This window comes from Pogona vitticeps, chromosome 3 (genome assembly GCF_051106095.1).
Source record: "Pogona vitticeps strain Pit_001003342236 chromosome 3, PviZW2.1, whole genome shotgun sequence".
Lineage (NCBI taxonomy): Eukaryota > Metazoa > Chordata > Lepidosauria > Squamata > Agamidae > Pogona > Pogona vitticeps.
Window position 1 is genome coordinate 194,228,790 of NC_135785.1, and position 25,824 is coordinate 194,254,613.

Genomic DNA, 25,824 nt, shown 5'->3' on the forward strand with positions numbered 1-25,824 from the left:
CAGCAATGTGGAGAAAGGAGAGAATGAAGCAACAGAAGCATGACAGTATTTGAAAAGGTAAAGGCTGAACTTATATTGAGTTGATCCCTAGAGAGCAGAGACAGAACAGAGAGCAGAGAATGCCTGGAGCAATCCATGCAGGTCACAAAAGTTATTAAATAGCTGCACAATGGGTCCCCTATGCCTGGGAAAACTGCAAATGTTGTTCCACAGTGGTAACAACAACAACAAAAACAAAAACAACAACAACAACAATTGATGATTTGAACGCTGGAGAAAATGAAAATTTATTGAACAGAGAAAACAGAGGATATTTTGAGCACACCACCATGCCATAAATAGGGAGCATCCATTCCACAGAAAGTGCCCAGTATGGAAGTAACCAGTGAAACAGACTTACTAACAACTTGCATTAAAAGTATGTGTGTTTCTGAGCCAGGCTTTGCCCTTTGGAGATATAAGCTACATTCTTCTAATTTTGCTATTTTCTAACCAGGAATAAATAAGTCTTAGGTAATTGGTGCAGTAGAGCTGTTTCATATATTTATCTATTTCTGAAGCAATCAGAGAATTTCTGAACTGCGTTTGAGAAGTTCTGTGCATACATTAATTAGAGAACTGCTTCAAAGGACTGCTGTGGTCTATACAAGTTTTTTTAATATCCTTGCATCGGCAAGCATTTGGTTCCTTAGCACTTTTCCAACAGGTTGAAGAAAATGGAGATCTTTTCTTTCATCCCCCAAGTTTGACTGCAAAGATTTAATTTAAAGATTACACCGCATTAATACTGGCTGAAATCTTGTTGTGCAGTTATGTACTGTAAATGGAATAACTTCTAGATGTGAATCACCATAATTTCTGTAGGAATTATCTGCTGCATGACGAGTTGTGCAACTCACTAAGGAACAAGATTTCAGCCATTGTACAGTATTTTTAAGTCTCCTGGCCGATATAGCAACTAGAAAGTTCTTATGGGAGGAGATATTAGAAAGGAGCCACTAAAATGTACAACTCTGCACAAGTATTCAGTGCTGTAGTCAAGCCCCTAATCATGACCAGAGTTCAATCCTGACAGATTCAGGTCGCCAGCTCATGGCTGACTCAGTCTTTCATCCTTCCAAGGTCAGTAAAATGAGTATCCAGCTCACTGGGGGCAAACTGTTGTTTGCATAATTATGTTGTAAACCACCCAGAGTGCTCTAGCATTATGAGACAATATATAAGTCAAAATGATAACAAGGGACTTTAATATTCTGTACTTCTGGATTAGCATGAGTTAACAGAGAACAGAAATAGAAATCTCTTTTTCAGAATGATTTTCCTTTGCTAAGGAATTCAATGTTAGTGTATTTTTCTGAGCAGTTAATGAGATAATTTGCATAAATATTAGTCACATATGTACTCTGCCCAACATCAAGATGCTCTCTCAGCTGAGCTGAAACAGTAATTAACTTGGCTGAATTCTTTTAATACACTTTTCTATAGGGATAATATCCAGTGCCCACATATTTGCACATGCATATAACATGTACAAATGCAAATAGAGAAAAAATACACACACACACACACACACACACACACACACACACACACACACACACAAGTCTTTTGCTATGAGTTAGCTATCTTTAATTTAATTTTGCTTGTAAATTGTGAGGTTCACCTTAGACATTTTAGGATTGCCATAACGACTGACAGTTTCCAATAAGGTAGCCAGGTTTATCTGCCCTATCATAAATAGCAACAATACAAAACATGTTATATTTTTTTCTATATATGTTGGTTTAAATCAAGTTAAGTTGTAACCTCGGCAGGCCCACTGAAGTAATGGAACTTACAGAGAAGTTGGCTCACCAAGTTCCCATTGATTCAAAGGGCCTACTCTAGTTGTGACTTACTTACTACTGGATGTCTGTGATTATCTGAACTATATCCTTATTTCAGAAATGCCTTTCAGTGCCCATTTAGCACATCAGCTGATTCAGATTCTAAAATAATAACAATTGCATGCCACCAGAACAATTCCATGTTATAGTGATCCTTCTCAGGGTTTTCTAGATGTAAAGTATACAGACATGGTTTATCAACCCCTTCTGCTTTTGGAACATGCATCTTCCCCAAAGGCACACTGGCTGGCTTTTCTCCTATAGGGCATACTGGGGAATTGAATCCCTCACCTAGTGCTCCAGCTAAGTGAATTATCCATCCACTTCCTCGGGGCGGGGGGAGTAGTCTAGCCCCTATAGAACTAGAGATATTTATTTTATGAGAAATAAGCATTTTCATGTGATTAGCCAAGAAGTAATGTCATCCACTCTTTGACAGGATCCCACAGACGCGTAAATTAAAAACTGTGGGTGACTATCACTGTTTGTAACTGCTTGGGCCCCAACTGGCTTACAAAGAGCTGAACTCTATTTGCAGAGCTGCTTGTCTAACCCCTATGAAATATTGGTTCGGCCTGAAGGGGTGGGACTAAGAAAAAGCAAAACTGTGAGTAAAAGAATTTGATCAAAAAGAGCAAGAAAGCTGAAGAGGCCAGACCTGCTATTGCTAATTGGACCACTGAGCCTCTTGCCAACTTGGTTTAGGGCTTTGAAGATTCCACATGTGGATCTGATTGTTCTAGGTATTGGACACCTAAACCCAGTTGCAGAAGATGTCTTGGATTTTTATCTAAATTCGAGTTCAAAGGGACACTTAAATTTTGCAGTTCTACAAGCAACTTCTGTACTGGTGCTGTTGCCTAGGATTTGGGTGCACAAGTTGTAAGCTTTTGTTGTTGTTATAATTACTCATGTTGTCTGTTATATAACTGTGAATAACAAAATACCTATTTTGTGAAATTGTGTTTGCAAAGTTTATCAATAGATATCTAGGTAAGAAAATAACCCCATAGAACTTCAAAGTGTTACACTTGCAGAGGGCAAATTCCTTCCTTCCAGCTCTACAGTCCTATGAGTCTACGGTTCTGTGATCATTTAGAAACACTAAGTACAGTTTTATCTTTCACAGGCTTCTGGGAACTTAAGTAGGTGCTGCCCTGAGGAAAGTAAGAGTTAGCAAAAACAAAAGGAAAGACGGGGAGGGATTACCAATTAGCAGAAGCTTCTTTTTGTTTGTTATTGTAGTTATTCTTGAGCTTAGAGCTGCTGTGAATCCTACATTTCTGGAAAGAGATTTCAAGCACTGTAAGGAAAATATAATGTCCTCATACTCTCTGAACTACTTAGATATATAGCCTACCTAATTAAATGGTAGGCTTGATAAATGTGCATAAGGAATTAATATATCTCTATCAGGAAGGAGAAACCAACAATGTTATTTTCCTGGTTGTCAGCTCCTAGAATCCCTTAGGAAACATGGTCAGGGGCTATTCTGGCTGAGGGCTGGTATTCTTAAAACTTTGCTATGACTGCCACAGAGCAGTGAAACAAAACAACAGCCGATGTCTGTGGGCATTTAGGAAGGAGGTGCCACATTGTAGTGGGACTTGCTTGTGTGTGTTTGTGTGTGTATGAATATGGCAAAGAAAATTAAGCTAAGATATTTCCTCATTACAATAACATATTTAATCAGTATCTCTGAAGGAAGTAATTTTTTAATTTGCCAAATTTCTGTAGTTTGCCCTCACTTTTCCTTGCATGTTTTTCCTGCAAATCAGATAGCAGTGTGTTGCTCATGGGGATTCCTAAGCTAGTTTTCAGTGGAGTTTTGCTTCCAATAAAAAACTGGTGGCAAAAAACATCAGAATCATTAGAAGCCAATTAAGTAGCAAAAGGCCATTATTTCTTTATTTATATGTACCAGTAATGAATGCAGCTAGTTTAGATGATTCCTCTCTCCCCATATTACTCCAGAAGTAACTTGCAAGATAAGTGTGGTTGAGAAGTCCTGGCTGGCCAGAAAAAATATTTATTTTTATTTATTAATTTATATTATTTATATACTGTATTTCTCCCCATAGGGGACTCAAGATGGCACAAAACAGATAAAACAACAGATATAAAAACACCATATAAATATCACATTTTAAAAACAATTAAACATATATTAAGATTTTAAAAATCAAGTTTAAAATAGTTTTAAAAACATTTTAAAAACTACAAATTAAAAAAAATCCAGCATCCTTGAGACAACTTACTGCTTAAAAGCCTATCTGGAGAGAAAGGTCTTTGCCTGCTGATGGAAGGACAGAGAAAGAGGGAAGCAACCTGGCTTCTTTCTTAAAAGGCCGCATCTGCATTTACTCATCGGACATTAGGTTTACAGCATTTTGACTCTGAAAAATGAATTACTTATGGCCAAAATCCTATTTGCTTCTACCACACGTATAACATTCTGTGGCATGGACAGTTGCACTTTTCTCACCATTTTTGCACTATCTCCTAGTAGAAGTCCCATTGCTTGGAATGGGGTGGTCTCCAGCTATCACAACTGCAAACCAGAGATCAAGGAGAGACTGTAGAGTGCTACACCCACGTAACAGTCACATTTCACATTTGTTATGAAGATTCTGTCCTTGGCTATATGCTTATAGCATATCGAAAGCAGACAACTAATGAGTAATTTTTTAATTATTCTAGTCTTTGACATGTTGGATAACTCTTTTTCATAAACCCTAACACACCACCTATATATATGTGGGACAGGTGGCAACAGATAGAACTGGATATGGAACAACTGATTGGTTCAAAATTGGGAAAGGAGTACGACAAGGCTGTATATTGTCCCCCGGCTTATTTAACTTATATGCAGAATACATCATGCGGAAGGCTGGACTGGAGGAATCCCAAACCGGAATTAAGATTGCCGGAAGAAATATCAACAACCTCTGATATGCAGATGAGACCACTCTGATAGCAGAAAGTGAGGAGGAATTAAAGAACCTTGTAATGAAGGTGAAAGAGGAGAGTGCAAAAAATGGTCTGAAACTCAACATCAAAAAAACTAAGATCATGGCCAATGGTCCCATCGCCTCCTGGCAAATAGAAGGGGAAGATATGGAGGCAGTGACAGATTTTACTTTCTTGGGCTCCATGATCACTGCAGATGGAGACAGCAGCCCCGAAATTAAAAGACGCCTGCTTCTGGGGAGGAAAGCGATGACAAACCTTGACAGCATCTTGAAAAGCAGAGACATCACATTGCCAACAAAAGTCCGAATAGTCAAAGCTATGGTTTTTCCTGTAGTGATGTATGGAAGTGAGAGCTGGACCATAAAGAAAGCTGACCGCCGAAGAATTGATGCCTTTGAATTGTGGTGCTGGAGGAGGCTCTTGAGAGTCCCCTGGACGGCAAGGAGAACAAACCTAGCAGTTCTAAAGGAAATCAAACCTGAGTGCTCACTGGAAGGACAGATCCTGAAGCTGAGGCTCCAGTACTTTGGCCATCTCATGAGAAGAGAAGGCTCCTTGGAAAAGACCTTGATGTTGGGAAAGTGTGAAGGCAAGAGGAGAAGGGGACGACAGAGGATGATATGGTTGGACAGTGTCATCGAAGCAACCAACATGAATTTGACACAACTCTGGGAGGCAGTGGAAGATAGGAGGGCCTGGCGTGCTCTGGTCCATGGGGTCACGAAGAGTTGGATACGACTAAACAACTAAACAACGACGAACCCACAACTAACCATACAGCAAAAAACCTTCTGTACTGAAAGACAATAGATAGGTTATGATCTACAATAGCTCTTTCCTGATGCTCTGAAGAACTGACAAGTGTTATATATTTTGCAATCACTGTGTATTTATCACAGTTTTTCATTCTAAACAGAGCTTTTTCACCCTTTTGACAGCTACTTCTTAAGATCTGCCAAGATAATCTGAAATGATTTATTTGTTAAAGCAAACTCATAGTTATTAATAACAGACTCTGCAAAGTTCATATATTCTTTTATCAGGCACACTGTTATTGTTCTTTCACACAGCATTATCATGTACTGTAAAACCATGGTTTTAAAAATCAATCTTAAACTATGCTTCACATCTCAGATTTCAGGGGAAAAATGATAAAAGATGTCAGCTCTGTGTAATGGCATTCACTGTATGAGAAAATGTTCTTGAATTCAAAATGACAGAATAATAAGCATTATCCCTGCTTATACATCCATAATTATAGGTCTTGTTATTACATTGAATAAAAAAAGAAAAAAAGAAAAACGTAGGAGTCACATTAAATCATGGTTGGCCAAACAGTGAATCAGGAGCTGAATGCAGCATTTTCATTTGTGCAGTTCAGTTACAACTGTTAAGCCAAGGAAAGTGTACATATGTGTCTCTAATAACATGGCAACAGATTTTACAACCCATGCCTTTGTAGCTATTAAAGTGCAGGCACCATTGAGGGCAAACATCTGACATGCACAAAGGGAAAAATGAAGAACTGAGCAAGACAGAGAAGATGAAGCAGGCTGCTGACAAAATGGAGGAAAGGGAAACAAAGTAGTTGTCTACTCTAAAGAAATGAGGAAATATTAAGGTTCTTAGATCCTGAAGATTGCCAATGATATGTGGCATGTATGGACAGGAGGTTGACCAGACAAGTCAAAAACGTATTGCAGATGCTAGCCTCAAGATATGAGTCCTTCTTTTCCTTTCTTACCCATTCATACTGGGCAGGATTTAGCTAGGAGGGAGGAATTAATCTGAATCCTGCAAAGCCTTTTCCATTTCCACAGTGGATTTAAGATCGGGAGAAATAATAAATTTACACATCTCCCATGCTTTTTCTATCCAACTATGGCCTATAGGCCTGGTCAAGGGACAGGAGAATTAATCTAAACCCACCAACTCAGAAATGTCAGACTAGGCCCCCCTGCAGTATTCACAAAAGAATCTTATGTAGTAAATCTGTATAAGATTATTCATCTGAAGTCAGTATCATCTCCTTCCAGCAAGACAAAGACACCTGAGCAGAAGGAGATGTTAGTAGTATGTGTGGATCTTTTGTGAGACTTCACATTGTGTTTACAGATCCTTTTACTGCAATTTAGACCAGGCTTGTCCAACCTGCGGCCCGAGGGCCGCATGCGGCCCAGGTCAGCTCGCAATGTGGCCCAGTGCAATTTTTTATTTTTAAAGAAATTCCAAAGTTTCAAGTTACACTGCCGGCGCTTGTGGCCGGAATGTGGCTGGGGCATGTCACAACAGTAGAGGGGGAGAGAGGGAAGGAAGGAAGGAGTGGGAGGGTAGGGGACAGGGGGGCTGTGTGACTACATTATGCCGTCCCCGTCAATAGGTGAACCGCCTCCCGGCCCCATAAAGCTGCCAGAGTTGAAGCTGGCAGCCTCTGCTGTCTGAGATCACAGCTGCTGGTAAGCGCGCTTGGAGCGGGGCTGCGGAGGACGGCTAGGGCTGCCCCCCCATGTGGCCCAAACCAAATGTATGTGCAGCCCAAACCAAATTTTCATCTTCTAATGCAGCCCAGGGAAGGTGAAAGGTTGGACACCCCTGATTTAGACCATCCACATTTCCTTTTGCTGGATTATTGACCACTCATCCAATACTGATGCATTGGACAGAATGTAGGCTCTCACTACCTAACATTATGATTAGTACAGTTAAAGGCAATGTCAGCTATGACAGATCACTGCACTATTTTCACTATTATATGCAGTCAGTCAGCATTGAACTAATTTTTGTGTAATGTGTTTCCTTTCATAATGACAGTTTCATAACGAAGAGCAATAGATTTTAAAGATGTCTTTAGGAAATTAAAATAATTACTTTATTTGCTATAGTCATACTAAAGTTTGCATTGTTCCTAGGCTGAGGATACACAAACTTCCAGTGAGCTTCAAAATGTTTAACTCTTGTGTTCCTGATCTTCAAATATTTTAATGAAGCAATATAATTAGGGGGAATTCAGTTTATTTGTATCATCCAAATGGTAGGATCCGCAATCAGAGTATTGTGAAGTTATATCCAGTGAAATTACTACTGTGAAATCTCTAAAAGTGTGTTTTAGTTACGGTAAGTTTAGAGGCCATGTTGCTGATATACTGAATTGAACGTGATTGAACATGAACTCTTTTCTAGGTCAAATCAGTCAGTGATTGAGGAGGCATGGCCTTACCAATTATTTTCTTTTTTTGTTTTGTCACATAATTTTGTGATCTTCACATTTAAATAAATTGCTCTAATTGGCACTTCCAATAATACGTGGATCAGAATTCATTTGTTCTCTGAATTCACATTTCTCTGAATTTTACAATGCAATTCTGATATAAAAATTCGTATCACAAAAAGTACATATTAGAGATAGTTGTATATAAGGCTACATATATTAAGAGAGGTTGTACCAAAAATGCAAATAGTGGGAAAATAAATGCAAAATTCTGTGTTTTTCAAAAAAAACACACACATATTTTGGAGAATAGATATACGATTTTAAATATGCAAAACTGCTATAGATTAGGCATAAACTGATGTGTCCATTCGAAAGTTTTGGACCTGGTTGAATTATCCGGTGCTGTTTTCTCCTTGAGTGGAATGCACTGTGCATGGAATGAACTGTGGAAAGGCTGATGATCGATGACCCTGCCCGGAAGATGCAGAATTGTATCTTGTGCTTACACAGAGATCCTTACTGAGCTGAGTATTTGTAGCGCATTTTAGATTACCAGAAAAAGATGCCCAATTCTGATGGGTTTTTGAAACCCTTTTGTTGCTCTTTGGCTCATTTTAAAGAAGGTTCCACATTTGCAATAATTTTGCTGTTGTGATACATTGACCTTATTGGACTGCTTTTTTAAACTGAACATCATCCTGAGGATGAGTAGGAAAGTGATTTAAAAAAATATTTGAGTAATATACCTGTATTTGATACATGTAATTGATTAATACAAATCATGATTATGCGAAGAAAATGTTTGGATGTGGCTACATTTTGCAAGGCATACTCCGTCACCTGTATGTATGTGTACTTTTATGTGTAACCATTAAATAGAAATTGGTCCAGAATAAATTCTGCATGTGTCATTTCAAAAGTTAAACATATTGAAGCAGCCTCTAAACAAACACAGAGGCTTTGTTTGCTGTTTCATAAAGTGAAAGCTCACAGACTATTAATATTTTAACAGCCTATTTCAAAAATGGCAACATTCTGAGAGAACAATTTAAAAATTGCATGTGGAAAATGCTTGTCTTTCACCATTTCTTCTTGAATTGGTATATTATTTTTCCTGACTATCAATGAGAGTGCAACAGTCTGCATCTTAAAACAACCACTTTTCTGTTTCAACTGCAGATATAGTTCCTGGGCGGCCTAGGAAAACAGCAATTATATTTTCATAATGAATTATTTACTCAAGCCTGTGGAAATCAAGCTATGATTCAAAAATACTTATAAAAGGCACAGTATCACATAATTAATCTGCTTATTTTCTGTTACCCAACACATTTTTAACAACATCAAGATGTTACCATGGAGTGCAAGGATAACTCTTCATACTCTTTCAAAGCTTGTCATAGTTTGAAAGTTACTCATGACCTAATTTTGGAGGATTATTGGTTTTATTTCTAGAGGTTTCTCGACTCTGAATACAACTGGTTCCAATATCAAACACTTGATATTATTTGATTCTGTTGTCATTAATAGTTTTTTTTCTTTCTTATCCATTTTCTTCCTCTTTTCATAAACGTTTGCATTTATTTCTGAGTATTTTCCTAGGCTTCACAACTCTGATAAAAAAAGATATTTCCTCTAAGTAGGTCTTCTGTGTCTAAACTTCTATTATATCTTTATGGTGTAAAGTTTCCTTTTTCAAGATTTTGACATATCAGTAATTACTGAGAAATACTGCTGAGTTGTATATTCTGTCAATGGACCTTTGAAAGAAGAAGCAGTCACAAAACACAGGTATTCTACAAAATATGTTTACTCAGTACTTAATTACCGTATTTTTTGCACCATAAGACGCACTTTTAATCTCCCAAAACGTGCCTGGGAAAGTCTCTGCGTCTTATGGAGCAAAGGCAGCGATTTCACCCCCACTGGCCCCGTGGGGGGGAGCCTCCCAAGGGTCCGAATCTGCCTTCCAGAACTCTTGGGAGGCTCCCCCAACCCCCAACGGGGCCAGCGGGGGTGAAATCGCCAGCTTTTTAGGCTTTTGGTTTGGTTGGATTCCATGACCGGGAAAAGGTAAAATGGAGGGAGGGGTTGTTGGTGGCGGCGGCTATCCTCTCTGCTAGCAGAGACTTGCTCGCACTGCTGGGTCTCTGAAGATGGCGGGGACTATCCTCTCTGCTAGCAGAGACTCAGAGACTCACTCGAATTGCTGGGTCTTGGCAGAGCCGGCGGCGACTATCCTCTCTGCTAGCAGAGACTCGCTCGCACTGCTGGGTCTCTGACGATGGCGGGGACTATCCTCTCTGCTAGCAGAGACTCAGAGACCCACTCGAATTGCTGGGTCTTGGCAGAGCCGGCGGCGACTATCCTCTCTGCTAGCAGAGACTCGCTCGCACTGCTGGGTCTCGGCAGACGGCGGCAGCTATTCTCTTTGCTAGCAGAGACTCAGAGACCCGTTTGCACTGCTGGGTCTCGGGAGTTTCGCCTGCTGCGCAGACACACCGCACTTGTTCGGCTGCTCCCTCAACAGCAGCAGCGGTGGCCGGTCTGCACCTCCCCACGTTGCAGGAGTCCGTGTTTTGCCTGGGCACGTTGGCGGGAGAAAAGGGGTGGGCTGGAGGGAAGGGGGTGTGAGGCGGAATTCCCGGGAGGCAGCTTTTTGGCTGGATGGTCTCGAGTGTGTGGAGAGGGAGATGGGCAAGCAGGGAGAGCCCAGCACTGCCTTACCGGAAGGGCTGGCGAGGCTCGTGCTGCTAGGACAAAAACTAGAGGAGAAGGGAGCTCGTTTGCCTCTTTGTCGCGCCTGCTGGGGCAAGTTGAGTGGAAGCCCTGCAACAATTGCAGAGCGCTGTGCCTTTAAACCCTCCTCCACCCCCCTCGGGGCTGCCGGTTGCAACCACTCACGATTGGGAATTGGGAATTAGCCTCTAAACTTAGTTGTTGGCGTCCTTAAGACTTCCTTCGTACTCCGGAGAAGAGTTTGCATTGACAGTACAAACGAGAAGTGGGTTCATTCTCAGTTTCCAAATCCTTCCACTCTTTCCCTCTTCTCTCCCCCACCCCCCAGCTCCAATCCCTTCACTTTTAGTGTGGCTCTTGGGGGACTTTGTGGCTGATGGCATGTCTGCTGCTCTCCTCTGAGTCAAAATAAAGTGCATCTTTAGTGATGAGTCTGTTGGTACAAAGACTAATGCCTGGCCCATTGAAAGTGACCACATCTGGAAGAGCCATGGGAAACAATGGGACTGAGTGGCAGAGTTAAGGTGTGAAAGCTTTTTAAAGAGATGTGAGTTTTTAAGGGAAGTCAGCTGTAGCCTTTTTAAAAAGGGAAAGCTGAGATGTCAGTTTAAGTTAGGGACCTCCAAAGCTTGGTCAATCTGTTCCCTCTGAGCCTGTGCAAAGAACTTTCTGGGTGATTGCAACTAGTTTTTGTAGAAACAGAATTAAGAGGCAGAGCTTTGTTACCACAAGGTGTGTGAGTCTAGGCAAAATTGAAGCTCAGCATTTCCCTTCATTCCTAGCGAGTCCAGCAGAAAAGAAAGTGGAAGGGTAAATTGGGAGTGAAAATGGAAAGGAAGAAGTTAAAGAGACCAGTTGGGTATGGCATGGGGATTGCCATTATGCAGAGAAGCTTGTATGGCTTCTCTGGTATCTCAGGGTACCCCAGGGGTGAGATAGATTTTTCTGTATAGCTGACTGAAAAATCTATCTTCCAATGAGGTTTTTGAAATATGTAGAAAATATACATCTAAACATGGTAGAATGGATTATTAGAGAGTGTGAAATATTGTAGTTAGTGCTTTTTACTGATAAATGGTAACATCTTGCTTTTAAAGGAAAATGTCAGTGTCAAAGTAAAAGTGAAGTGTAAATCTGTATGTTTGTCATGACAATAGGTATTGGAGAATATGGTCTGTTGATACAGTCTCATTTTCTAAATAGGTTTAAATCCAAATAGGCTGCTTTTGTTCATGCTATACTTGGTGCTTTGTTCATAGTATAAACGTGCATTTTCCACCTCCAGCTATATTTGGATATATTCATGATGGGAATACATCATCTTCATAAAATTTCTAGTACTGTAGTCTGAGTTTAGCATTCCTTTACTTCCCTTTTATCTATCAACATTCTTTTTTTTTCTCTCCAGTGACCGCAAAAGCACTTGTATATTACTAATAATGTCTTCAGCAACATCCTGGTTTCCTGCACACAGAATTGTAGAGGGGAAAAAAAGCCAACACATAAATACCAGTTGTGCTTTCTCCCTCTGCCCCCAGCCGCCCTCTCCCACCACACCAGAGAATTCTGTTTCTTTAGGAGTCTGGTACTATATTGGTAATAAGTGTATTTGCTGGGACAGCTCCAGTAGTCTCTCCAGCAGAGGCATATTTGTGTGCCATTTTGGGGAATTTTTCTGATAGGAATCTGGGGGATAGAATTAATTTCTGGGGGAAACTTCATAGCTTGTGCATGAGTGCTTTCTTTATCACCTGTCTCCATTTGGCATTCAAAGAAGGTAAAGCAAATTGTGTGATTTGTTATTCTGCTCCACTTGAGAGCTGTACTAAATAACAGTTGGTCTGAAATTCTGGTTGAAGTTGTAGGAGGATATACTGTATTTAATTTAATGCCCTTTGATAGTATATTCTTGTTCAGCTCTGATGCTGTCATCTTAAATGAAGGGTCCTGGAAGGCACTCTCGGACCCTTTGGAGGCTTCCCCCACCCTCATCCCCGCTGGCCCAGCAGGCCAAAATTCCCAGATTATTTTTTTCCTGTTTTCTTCTCCTAAAAATGTGTTGCGTCTTATGGAGAGGTGCGTCTTATGGAGCGAAAAATACGGTATTTATATCTGTTTTTAAAATGCAATGAGTTCTGTTATCTTAACCATAATCGTTATATGCAGAAGCAGCAAACACAACTTTGTTTAGAAACACCTAAAGTACAGATATAGAAAGTCTTCAGTCTACATGATGAGCGAGGGCTGTTGGGCTGCCCAGATGTTGTCAGATTGCAACTTCCATCAGACTTAGCCAGCATAGTACCCGTCCTAATCTACATTAAACTGATCTTAACTATTGTTTTCCGTGTGCTGCTTCCTTTGTGCTTTTTTACAAACCTTGGCACAAACATAAATAATTAAATTTAAAGGATGATTAATTAATTTAAAGTTTTGTGATACATGATTTATTTATGCCTATGTATTGCAAAACACCAATGAGTCTCCAGTAACTGCTCGTTCAATGTAGGAGCTGCCTTTGATATAGGCAGTAGAATACTTCAGTCTAGTAACTTCATTCTAGTAAAATACACATCATAAATATCATTAATATGTATTTATTTCTACTATTAGTGAAAAGTCACCTTACCATTAATTTTCAAACACAATTCAGCAGCACAGAGTCAATGGGGTACACAAAAGAATGGTATACCCAGGGCAGCATACTGGCTCCTATTTTGTTCAACATATATACCAATGATTAACCACTTCCTCAATGAATGGAAAGTTTTATTTATGCTGGCATGCTTGCACCTGCTGCTTAGCCAGATAGATTTCAAATAGTAGAATACCTTCTAATTTTTTTAATTAAAGTTTTATTATACGGTCATAATAAATGATACAAAGATAAAATACATAAAATAAATACATAGTATAGCATAAAATCTTCCTATAGCATTTTGCGAATTCTCATAGATGAAAATAAAAACTGAGTCACTAACTGTGTTATTTGATTCTCTCCAGACAACAGAAACTTCAGATAGCCTGTGGGAGGTGGGCCAGTATATTTACTCATGACTGAACCAAGATATCAAATACGTTTGATCCTATATAAGCGACATTCTAAAATGATGTGCACCAAGGTCTCAATAGTTTCTTTCCCACAGGGACAAATCCTTTCAACATATGGGGTGTTATTAAAACGCCCTTTTAAAAGGGCTGAGGGAAAGCCCTTGAAAAGGCAAAGCAATTTCTCAGTGCAGTAATTGGTATAGGTAGTTAGCTGGCTTAGGGAAGTTAAAATTTAGGTGAACAAGTAGTGAACAAGCCCTGTCTGCACAAGCTAGAGAGTATTGAAGGTCTATATCTTTAATATGTTGAATAAGTATTGGCTTAAAGCAGTGGTTCTTAACCTTTATTACTCGGATGCTTTTGAACTGCAACTCCCAGAAACCCCAGTCAGGACAGCTGGTGGTGAAGGCTTCTGGGAGTTGCAGTCCAAAACTCCTGAGTAACCCAAGGTTAAGAACCAGTGGCTTAAAGCTACCTTGAAGCTGTCTCAGTGGGAAGTCCATAGAGAACCCTAAGAGATGTAGTTTTCTGCAAATAGTATAGGTAGCTACAGATTTTCAGATTTTGGTGGCACAAACCACTGGTTCTTAACCTTGTGTTACTCAGGAGTTTTGGACTGCAACTCCCAGAAGCCTTCACCACCAGCTGTCCTGGCTGGGGTTTCTGGGAGTTGCAGTTCAAAAACATCCGAGTAACAAAGGTTAAGAACCACTGGCATAGACTACCTTTAACCAATAACAAAATGCATGTAGCCATGCCTGCCATTCTACTGAGGGCAATATCAGCTTCAAGCCGCAGACCAGCTGAAGAGGCGCATCTTGGCATGGTGAATAAGGATCGCAAAGTATCTGATAAAATGCTTTCAAACAGCAATACCATACAACAGCTATTCAAGGATTTTATGCTTGACTAAACCTTCTAACAGATGCTTTAGAAGAACTTGGACCTTTATGATAAAAGTCAATGTATACCCAACTCTACTAAAACTCAGATATGTGCCTTTCACCTGAGAAACAAACAAGCATTTCAGAAAATTCAGGTTACTTGGAAGGGCACCTAATTAAATCATTGTTTTACCTCACAGTACCCAAGTGTTGCTTTGGATCATCTACTGATTGCTAACTTAAAAGCAACACTGCCAAAATACAATGTAAAAGTTCTCCACAAGGAACAATTCTTTGAAAGCTATCAAGAACCACTTGGGGCACATGAGGACAAACACAAAGAAATACAGCCTTGGCCCTATGCTACTTTGTAGGCAAATATATTAGCCTAGTGTGGTATAGTTCAAACCATTCACAACAGACAGATGTAGTGCTCAATTAAAGCTATAGAACCATTACTAAATGACTGTAGCCAACTCCTACTGATAAAGTCAAATTCCTAATAGGCCTTGTAGCTAGTGACATATGGAGAGTGGTAGCAGGTAACAGTGAAAGATTCAAAGAATCTACATCAAATGTATACCCACTCTTTGGCTACCAACCCACCCTCCCAGATTCAAATCAAGGGGGAAAAATCAGAACATCTGTGAATCTTGAAGGAACAGCAAAAAATGGCAGGAAGATTTGAAGTTAGCTGCTCCAAATTCTGTTGATGTTCCTTGTTATTGGGTGAAAGTAGCTGACATTTATTAATTATACCATGGTAGAACTGACGTGAACAAAGGTAGATCTTACCATCTCAACCAACACAACATATGAGCACTCAGGCTACTTCTTCAACGGAAGAGCTCCCTTTAGTATACTTCATTCTAGTAACACAAGCATATCACTAAGATATATTTACTTCTACTATTAATGAAAGGTGATCTTACCAAAACTGTACATTTGATAGCCAGAGTTTTTTCTGGTGGGGCTGGTATACTATGTATCTCCAGGGAAAACCACACTTTGCAGCATGTTTGACCTAAAAAAAAGTAAAAAAAAAAAACAGAAGAAGAAGGACACAAGGAATGAATTTTCAGTCTCAGCTGAAGCTTCTTCAAACACTGAAGTGTTTCCTGTGCTGACAGCAGTTATACCCTTTAAACCTCATTCACTAGGGTAAATAAACGACTTTCTGATCCCATGACAAATCCAGTGTACTGAGGGTTAACAGCAGAATTAGGATACAAGGCCAGTGGTCAAAACATGGTTACATTAGAGCTTTGAGCATGATGAGAATGAAGATGAGGACATAGGTCATGCACTCTTACCCTCTGAAAATGGTTAATATGAGCTGCCAATCACCCAAGTGTTGTAATGATGTTCAAGTGAACACATTTACAGGTGCCTCTTCGGGTTTTCATGTGAAGGTCTGTGTGACTTCCAAGTGGGCAAGGCGCTGGGCATGGGATTTACTTGCATCTGTAGCCTGCCCTCCCCACTCCCATTTAAACCCTCCATAGTGTCAGCCCATGTAGTCTGAACAGCAGTATAGTTTACAACTCTTCAGGAGACAATGTTATAAAATGCCTAACTTGTGAGCCCAGTTTTGTGTGGATTTTGCAGTACAATATTACTCTGAGGGACTACATTGTTCTACCATTGAACAGGAAGGTTAATATTCAAATTACACAGCCATGTTGCTACTAAGTGAAATGTCCTGGTTCTTGATTTTTATACAGGCAATTTTATGCCACAGGAGAACCATCTTTTGAAGATTTCCCATGGTTTGAAAGCAGCTTACCAGCCAGTAGAATGAGGAGGGTCCTGTTCAGTTAAAACAATATTATATAGAGAAAACATTAGCACTGCCTTAAAGTGGATCCGCTGTTAAAAAGATATACCAAGATGCCTCTCACATATATAATCTGTTGCACTCCTCCCTCTTAATAAGAAAGGCAGGACTTTAAAAAGAATTAGAATAATGTACTAAGAGAATAGACACACGTGTTTTGGAGGCCTGACTCCTGTGCCCTTGGAAGGCAAGCAGTCAGGTGTTTGGAAAAGTTGTGAGATGACAAAAAATGAGGAACCTGTGCTTCTTTGGCAATACAAATTACATTTTGGCCAAACATGACTAAATCAGTTGAGATGGAGCTAGAACGAAAAGTGCCATTGCTGAGGCAACTTAACATTTATGACTGCAAGTTAAAATCTAGTTGTCTGACAGAGACTGGGAAAAGGAATGCAAAGGTCCATCAGACCTAAGGATAACTTCCTACTTCCCAGTACCAGGAGAGACTGCTAAATGCACATAGATGAGAAAATTACCAAGAGGAATTGAGCTCCTATGTAGCATTCTAAAGTATTCAAGGAAATAATATTTTTGTGCAAAATTAGAATACAAGCAAACAGAGGAAATAAGGATTTGCATGCAACCTACATTGCTTCCCTGATGTCAGCTCTACAACTTCTTGCACAGTGTTGTTCGTGGATAGAGGATAGTACATGACTGACATGGGGAGGACTGGGAATGCAACAGAAACACAGAGCCAAAAGGCAATAAAAAACCTGTTTGTTTATTTTCTCCAGGTACTGGCAGGATTTCCCATAGCTCATCTTGCAAGCAATCCTGCAGCATTTGCATAGGAATATCAAATTTTTCACCTGCCTAGGATGTAACTGAAAAGTGTTTCTAGATTAACCATTAAATGTTACTAAATGCTTCATATTTACTTTCAAAGTTTAGATGTTTTAAAATGTAAACTATGAATACATTAATTAACTGCTGAAGGCATGGTGCAGCGCAAGGCAATGCTATCAAAAAAGAACAATAGATTATAGTTGTAAAATCTATTTCTTACATGAAATGCTCGTAGCGACTTATTAAGAAAGCAACCTTAAAATTTTAAAATTAAAGTCATTATGACAGCCAATATTTCATTACAATTATCTTCATAAGTTGAGCAGAAATATTGAAAACCATTGCTTTTATAGCCCTTCACAAAAACTCCTTATAACAAGCTTAAAAACTGTGTACTGTGCATTGTTTATAGCTTAGAAATCATAAATATTTACATCTTCTCACAAATATATGATGCTGTAACACTGAGAGCCACTATGGCATAGCGAATACAGTGATAGACTAGAACGCAAAAGACTTTCATAATCACATATCAAAATTATTTGCCTTCCCACTGAGGGCCACCTGCCCCCTAATGCTGAAGATTCTACATATGCATTCCTAAGTGAATGGGAAATAACTCCTACAAATGCATGCACACAGCTCCAGACAGACTGAAGCCCTGTGATCTGACTTTTCACCATGGTTTCTCTTTTCTATTTGTTGTCAAAACTCTTTTTAATAGCTCCTGCCATCTCCAGTCCTCATTCATCTTAAGTTTGATGCTTCATTCTTTCAGTAACACAGGATCCTTCAGCCCCATAAAGATGGATGGATTACTTTGCATTGCACTGAACCACAAACATCAGGAAATCTGCCATGACAGGCTTTAAGATCTACCTCAAAGACTTGCTTTCTACACTATGACAACCATCCAGGAATGAACACACAAGATAAGTTTTCTTAATGGTAGTATCAAAGTTTTGGAATGCCTTTTCTTTGAAGATATGCCTTAATTCATAAATAAAGTCTATCATCACTTGAAAATAGGTCTCCCTATTGAAGTAGTATACTATTTATTTTATCATCTTTTTTGCTGTTTATTCTGTAATGCATTATTATTATTTTGTTTAAGCTGCTCTGGGTACTGATTCACAGTCCAATATTATGATTAACAGTAGTTAATAGTCACACTGTTAGTTAATACACTAACAGTATAATTGTTTATACAACAGCTCTCTCTTCTTCAGCCATATTAAGTGCCCCTGAATTTGCTTTAAAGAATTGATATGTTATTTCCTTTCTGGACTGGATTGTACCCACGTCTGGCTTTTCTTCATATGGTATTGTTCTGTCTGTGTTACTAAGCCTAAGCGAACCAAATCCTGATATTGTGCGCTAGTCCCAAATTGTAAATGTCCAGAAGTTACAAATTTCACAAATACTTGGTAAGTTCTTCATTTTCATTGATTTGAGCTGTCCCAACTCAAGGACACACCTTGAAGAGAATTTTTCAAGCCTGAAAGAACAAGATAATATTTTTTCTTCTCAGTTTCCAACATTCATACAAAAGGTCTCTGCACAAAACTAGAGACCTTTACTTTGAGATGCAAAGTATACAAACACATATACATAGTGAAAGAGCAAAATCAGAAGAACTGGCTGATTGTGAACAAAGATGCTAATAACCCTGATCTTTAAAAAGCCCATGGAACAAAGAGACAGCTGTCATCAGTTTGCCCATTTTCCATGACCTGACAGAGCGCTTTCCCCTAAGGACATTGACAAGATCCTTGCAGGCCATACTCCTACAGATTGCCATACCAATAAATCTGAAATGTTTGCCTCCATTTAGTAAGCAGATCATTTCAGGAAGCACTAGATGCCTTGCCGTTTGTATTTTCCCATTTTCATGGAGAACCAAAAATGCACAACTCCTGTCAACAAGAATTAGGTTGGAGTGTCACCAAAAGAGTGCAGGATAGATCAACCAAATCTGTGTGCCCTTTATTGGGGCACAGACCGGGGGTGTGGAATGTTGTTATAATTCTATGGCATTTAATATTGCTTTAAAAAACGTTTGTATCAGTAACAGCAAGCTCTACATATTTATAAGGTCAATTATGTACAGTATAATAATATATCTTAAATAAATGCCATTTGATGAAATATTATCCTAACAATATAAACTGCAGTTTTTAAATATGCCAAGAAGGGATGTCAAGCCATGGCATGCATCATGATAGTATTAATATACCTTTGGCTCCTTCATTATGTATATTGTATAGTGTTACAGAGGAGAGACAATGAGGGATCTTCACTGCTCCATTATATCCAAGCACTGCCTCTAATCTATCAGTTATATCAAATATTTTTGGGTGGGGCTTTCAAACAGAGCTAAAAGGGAACTGTATCTGTTTGCAATATCATGATGAATAACAACAGGAGTGAGTTATAGACATCCATGGTTATGCCTGTTCCCTACTTCCTACTTCCTTTCCAATGCAGTTCTGGTTTTGGTTTTTCATGTGTTGTTGTGTTGTGTTTTGTTTTTGTAATGCTAAACATTTGACAGGTTCAGAGAAAACAGCAAGCTACAGTGAATCAAGCATGGAAGCAATTGCTTCAAATTTCCTTCTGGTGACAATGTTGGGGCAGAGGAAAAAGGAGAGGGTGGATATTATATGTAAGCCAGAGGCACGCTACAGCTCATTCCCAACATGAGAAACCATCGTTTATCATGACATACAAACTGGCAGACCTTTAATTTTGTAACAACTTCCCAAACTTGTTTCTATGCAAACAAAATCCTGTATATTGAGAGTGCAAGAAAGGCACAGATGTACCAGATTCAAACTGGAGAACTGATCTACTGTTATACCAGATGCCAATATCAAAACACCTGCTGTTGCAAAGGAGATGGAACCCAAAGCTCACTAGCAACATATGGAGGGACTACATTGCTAACAATTACAGTATGTTTTATTAATAATTTAAAACAGGCAATTACATCAAATGCGCAGAGATTTTTGTGCCACATATGCCATCCACCACAAAACCTTTTACTGCTTGTGGTTCCAGGAACGATCATTATTTCCTCTGGCTGCAATACAACTTCTATTCCTGGAATGTTATAACAACATTTCATTAAAAACAAGTTGAATTTCTCTAAAAGAAAGAATGTTGATTGCTACCAGCAAAAACATATCTACTTAAAAAAAAGCCAAGCCTTCTTTGATAAAGACTTCACCAGTGGATGATGAAACACATAGAGTGTCCCAAGACTTTATTTCAGGGAACAATCTTTTTTAAATGTTGTAGGACAATTCAGAACTAATGGGAGAAAATGTTAACTATTAAGTGCTGACCTTATCTTAGTACAGTATAAGATAACAGTCAGTGTAATGTAGTAATTCAAATGTTCAACTGAGATTTGGGAAATCTAGGTTTTAGTCACCTGTCAGTTATGAAACTCATTCATTCATTCATTCATTCATTCATTCATTCATTCATTCATTCATTCATTCATTCAGTTGACTTTTATACCACCCATCTGGCTGCCAAGGCCACTCTGGGCAGTTTACACAATTAAACAACATATCATTGAACAACAGTTAAAACAAAGACCATAATGGCATAAAATCAAAATTAAACACAGATACACTAACAAAATTCAACTAATAATAACTAAAATTATATTTTTAAAAAAGGTGGCATGATAGATAAGTGTTAAGAGCATAATTGTATCAGGATGTTATAAGGTCCGGGAAGGTGTGTCTGAAAGAAATCATGCTTTTAACAATTGCTGAAAAGTTCCCAGTGAAGGAGCCAGGCAGATTTCAGGTGAGAAGCTCTTCCAGATTTGGGGAGCAACCACCAAAAAGGCCTGGTTTCTAGTCTTCACTTTCTGGGCCTCTCTTGGGATGAACAATCTCAACCACCTAACCTGGAAGGATTGTATAGGACAGGCAGATCTAGTCAGGAGGAGGCATTTTGCCAGGTATCAATGTCCCAAACCATTTAGGTTTTGAGGTCCCAAATTCATGAAGTAACCTTGGGCCAGTCTTTCAACTTGACTGGTCTCACAGTGCTCATATAAAAATACAGTAGGGAATAGGACAGTCATGTATATTCCCTTGAACTCACTGAAGGAAAGGCAAAATAAAATTCCACTAAAAATTAAATATGTAATAATTGGCTGGAAAGTTTATTCCAAAATAACAATTAAAGAATGAGGCTTTTATTGAGTTTTGGGATATATAAAATAAATATATTTATTGCCACCTTGAAACAGAATGCAATTTTCCTCTAGTGATGAAGGCTTCTTTCAATGGGAAGGTAAGATCTTCAATGGCCTCTTCTACCTGTAACCCTTTACACCTCTACCTCCAAAACAGGGTGTGGAAGAAATATGGAGTTGCAGAGTAGAAGGGAAATAGCTGTGATTTACCATTAAAATGTGTTTGCTTACTGCAGCCATTCTCAACAGGGGCATATGGCTCCTAAGGGGGCCCTGGCACATTTGAAGAGGGCCACAGACTGGAAACAATTCTTCACACATCACCTTATAAGACCACTCTGCAACTTATGCAATCCTGATTCGGCCTATATTTCTTTCATATTGTGTTTATGGCTGTGGCCAAAAAAGATTGACAACAGCTAGTTTACTGGACTGACTACACTCTCATATAAAACAATCACAAACACAGAACTCAGTTCAAATGTTTCCATTACTCCCCATCACCATGTGCTACTTATGCTAAGCAGATATTTAATTTCAAATGCTAATTTTGCCCACCTGACATAAAATGTTGCTCTTTTTACAATTATTTCAACATAAGAACAATTCATTAATAGAACAGGGGAAGGGAAACAGTTTTAAATTTGAATCTTCTTCATAGAATAACCTTTTTAAAAAGTATTAATTGAAGTACATTGAATATCATCAGAAAGACAATCCTAATTATATAGGCATCTCTGCAATTAGAGAGAGAACAAAAAGCTGCAATTAGAAAAATCATCCTACTATAACTACTTCTACATTTAAAGGTAATAATAATTGATTTTCACTAAACTATTCTCTTGGGCTACAAAGTTTCAAGAGATACACAATGTGGTGTAGTGGATAGAATGATGGACTTAAAAAATTCAGGAATCCTGGGTTTGAATCCCCATTCAGCCATGGAAGCTCAGTGGAGGTATGGAACTGGTATAGAACTGGTGAATCCACCCCTTAAATATCTCACTACCTTGAAAGCCCTATTAGGGCCTCTATAGATTGTTTCTGATTTGATGGCACATACTAAGCAATCTTAAACATTTTTGGAAATTGCTAATAATCACCTAGTGCTTTGAGAATACCTACCACTTGATGCAGTACATGAAACAAAATTCTATTGCATAATTTTGCATCATCATAACTGAGATTGGCCAACAGAAACATATAATTTACATTAATTAAAAATGTCTAATCCCCTTTGTTTTAGGTTCTGAGTTACAAAAAAAATGCATTTAACCAAAATGTTTCAGGCTACAGTTCACAAATGCTTATATCAAATAAAATGTTAGACTGTAAGATGTCATATGACTTGTTGGTGTTTTTGCTACAACAAACTAACATGACTACTCACTGTCACCTTTGAGGTGAATTCAAAGGCTTTCCAATAAACATTGCATCACCACCAAGATAGCTTAGTGCTTTAGGCATCTGGCTACAGGGCCAGAGGTTGGGAAATCAATTCCCCACTGTGCCTCCTGAACTTGATGATCCATAGGGTCCCTTTCTTTTCTGCAAGATATTATAACTATGTTTACACATTATAAAATTTTTATTTATTTCATCAAGATGCCTTTCATAATGTTAAGGCATATTTCGTATTTCCCTTCTTAACGGTCTCATCTATTTATTGCTCTTTCATTTAAATCTCCAAGATATTTCTATAGTTCAAATCAGGGATGGAGAGATGCTCTTCCTGAGGCATTTTTGAAGCCCCCTAAGCCCTCCTCTCAAATTTAAAAAAAAATACAAAAAAGGTCAATTTCTGGTCCAGAAGCAGTGTTGTTACATCAAAGGACTAAGGGAATCTTCTAGGGGTCCTAACCAGACAAAAATAAATGAAAAATAAAACTGTGAATGGTTGTTTCTGTGGCTCATGTAGCTTGAAGTGGACCTGATTTTTTATTTATTTATTTATTTATTTATTTATTTATTTATTTATTTATTTATTTATTTATTTATTTATTTATTTGACTTATCCCGCCCACCTGGTCTATACGACCACTCTAGGCGGCTTCCAATATAACATAAGACAATAAAATAACACAGGAATATTACATAAATCATCCAGTAACAAGTACAGTACAAACTTTTGCTGAGAGCAAAAGTTTTGACTGCAAGCCACTTGAGCTTGCCCACCATTTGGCAACACCCTACTGGGCTTCCACTGAGCAGAAAGTCCTTGTAAAACTATTACCATCACTTCAGCTGAGAGTTAAGGTTTCTTCATGGATAACACCACTTGTACTATAGTAACACTTGTACAAGCACTGCAAGCCCATATTACTATGCTGGTGGAACTTTCAGCTTAGAAGACATTCAGCAAAATACCAGCCAACGTTTCTTCGTTTCATCAACAGACTCAATCTGCCTTCTACTCATAGAGCATGACTTTGCTAACAACTTGAGTGCAATCCCAGCTTCAAGTAGCTGGCTCGAGGCTAATTCAACCTCCTATCCTTCCCAGGGCAGTAAGCTGAGTACCCAGCTTGCTGGGGGAGAGAAGGACAATATAGTGCCTGCATAATTAAATTGTACACTGCCCAGAAAGAGCTTTAAGCACTATGAGGCAGTATAAAAGCTGCACACTTTGCTTTTGCTTTTCTACTCAACACTTTTGAATAACTTATCCCCAGTTACATATTTCTTCTTTTCCCAATTTCTCATTCTGCAATACCTGTATGTACAAACTTTCTATTCTTCAGTTGTCAAGTTCACTAGAAATAGATAATTGAATCTAGTGGTATTGTTCCACCAGGAGAAGGTTTCTATAATTATCAGAAAACTCATTTTCACACTGAGCAAGTGTAACACCCAAAAGTTTGATTCTGCTTAAACATGGAACAAGCCATTCCACAAACTTTTGAACAAGCTAATGCATGGTTCCTTACAACATCATTAAACTAAGTCATCAGTAGCTTATGACAACAATGGTGGGACCCACCCTGAAATTTTGTGGAAAGCCATACCACTTGTAGGAAAATAATTGTACTGAGTGTAAAAAAAATGTTTGTAAAAATAATGACTGCTTACAACAGTAATGGATTCAAATGTATGATGTAATACAAAATGTGTGAATAAGAAGTACGGAAACAGTAATAGTGAACAGTGTTGTGTTAACATTTTAATATTTTACTGCTGTTGTATAGGAGATAATGACAGCTCACAACATAGTTTTGTAAAAGCTACTGGCAATAAGTTATGTGTAAGACTGAACACATTCTTTGTGAAGTTTAAACACAATAAATGAACTGTTACCTGCCATTATGCAATGTGAAAAACTAATTAAAGTGTTGCATTGACAGATAGCTATTTTAACAAACTATTAATAAATCAGGTTTAGAACAAACCAAGTTTCATCAATAGTACATGAACACTATTTTGATTTTGACATGCATGCACTTCAGATGTACAAACCAACAATTTTCAATGGATTAATTGCAAACACTAACAAAATTCTACTTGTGCAACATTCATTATTTATTCTTGGAGATGGGTCAAATAAAAATTCAAATGCCTGCCAATATATTATCAAGAAGGAAGCATTTAATTCAACTTCATATTACATCTGGTCAAATAGCTCAATTTTATTATTACACAGTAGAATTCTATATACAAAGGACAGGAATTCCTAAAGTAAAAAGAGCCTGCTTATATCCAGCAAAATGCTTTACTTAAAAAGATGCATGGCTTGGCATATAAAATATGCATTTCATTGAAAAATGAATGATGATAAGATATTTGTAAAGACTCATAATCAAATTACCCATAATAATAAACCTACCAGTGTCTGCTGCATTGACTGTTTGCAATGGCACTGTTGGCACTTTCTGAGAGGTCTGTATACCATCTGTCTTCTGCAGTAAGTTGTTTTGCTGTTGTTCTGCATCTTCAGCAACAAATACAATTACACCTGAAATAAATAGTTACCAGATGTTCTTTCAGCCAAGGCATTCATTTCAAAAGATGAACTTCTATCATTGTGCCAATATCCACACAACTTTACATATTAGACATATTCAGGCCCACTACAATAATACAACAAATGTTACCATCAGCAAGGGACAAAAGGGAGCCCCTCATATACTGGATACCATGCAGTTGTGGCCAGGTATACATTGGAACCACAAAACGTAGCATCTACACCAGAATCAAAGAACATGAGAGACACTGCAGACTAAAACAACCAGAAAAATCAG

General features: G+C 38.5%; 1 protein-coding gene across 1 annotated transcript in view; it reads right to left on the reverse strand.

Annotated features, from left to right (window-relative positions):
- Positions 1-25,824, reverse strand: part of CFAP47 (cilia and flagella associated protein 47) — a 326,940-nt gene that overhangs the window by 141,367 nt on the left and 159,749 nt on the right. Inside the window, exons 50-51 of the mRNA XM_072994251.2 lie at positions 25,410-25,538; positions 15,677-15,768 (exon numbers count right to left, since the gene is read on the reverse strand). Of these exons, the coding sequence (XP_072850352.2) occupies positions 15,677-15,768; positions 25,410-25,538 (221 nt within the window). The remainder of the gene's footprint in view (positions 1-15,676; positions 15,769-25,409; positions 25,539-25,824) is intronic.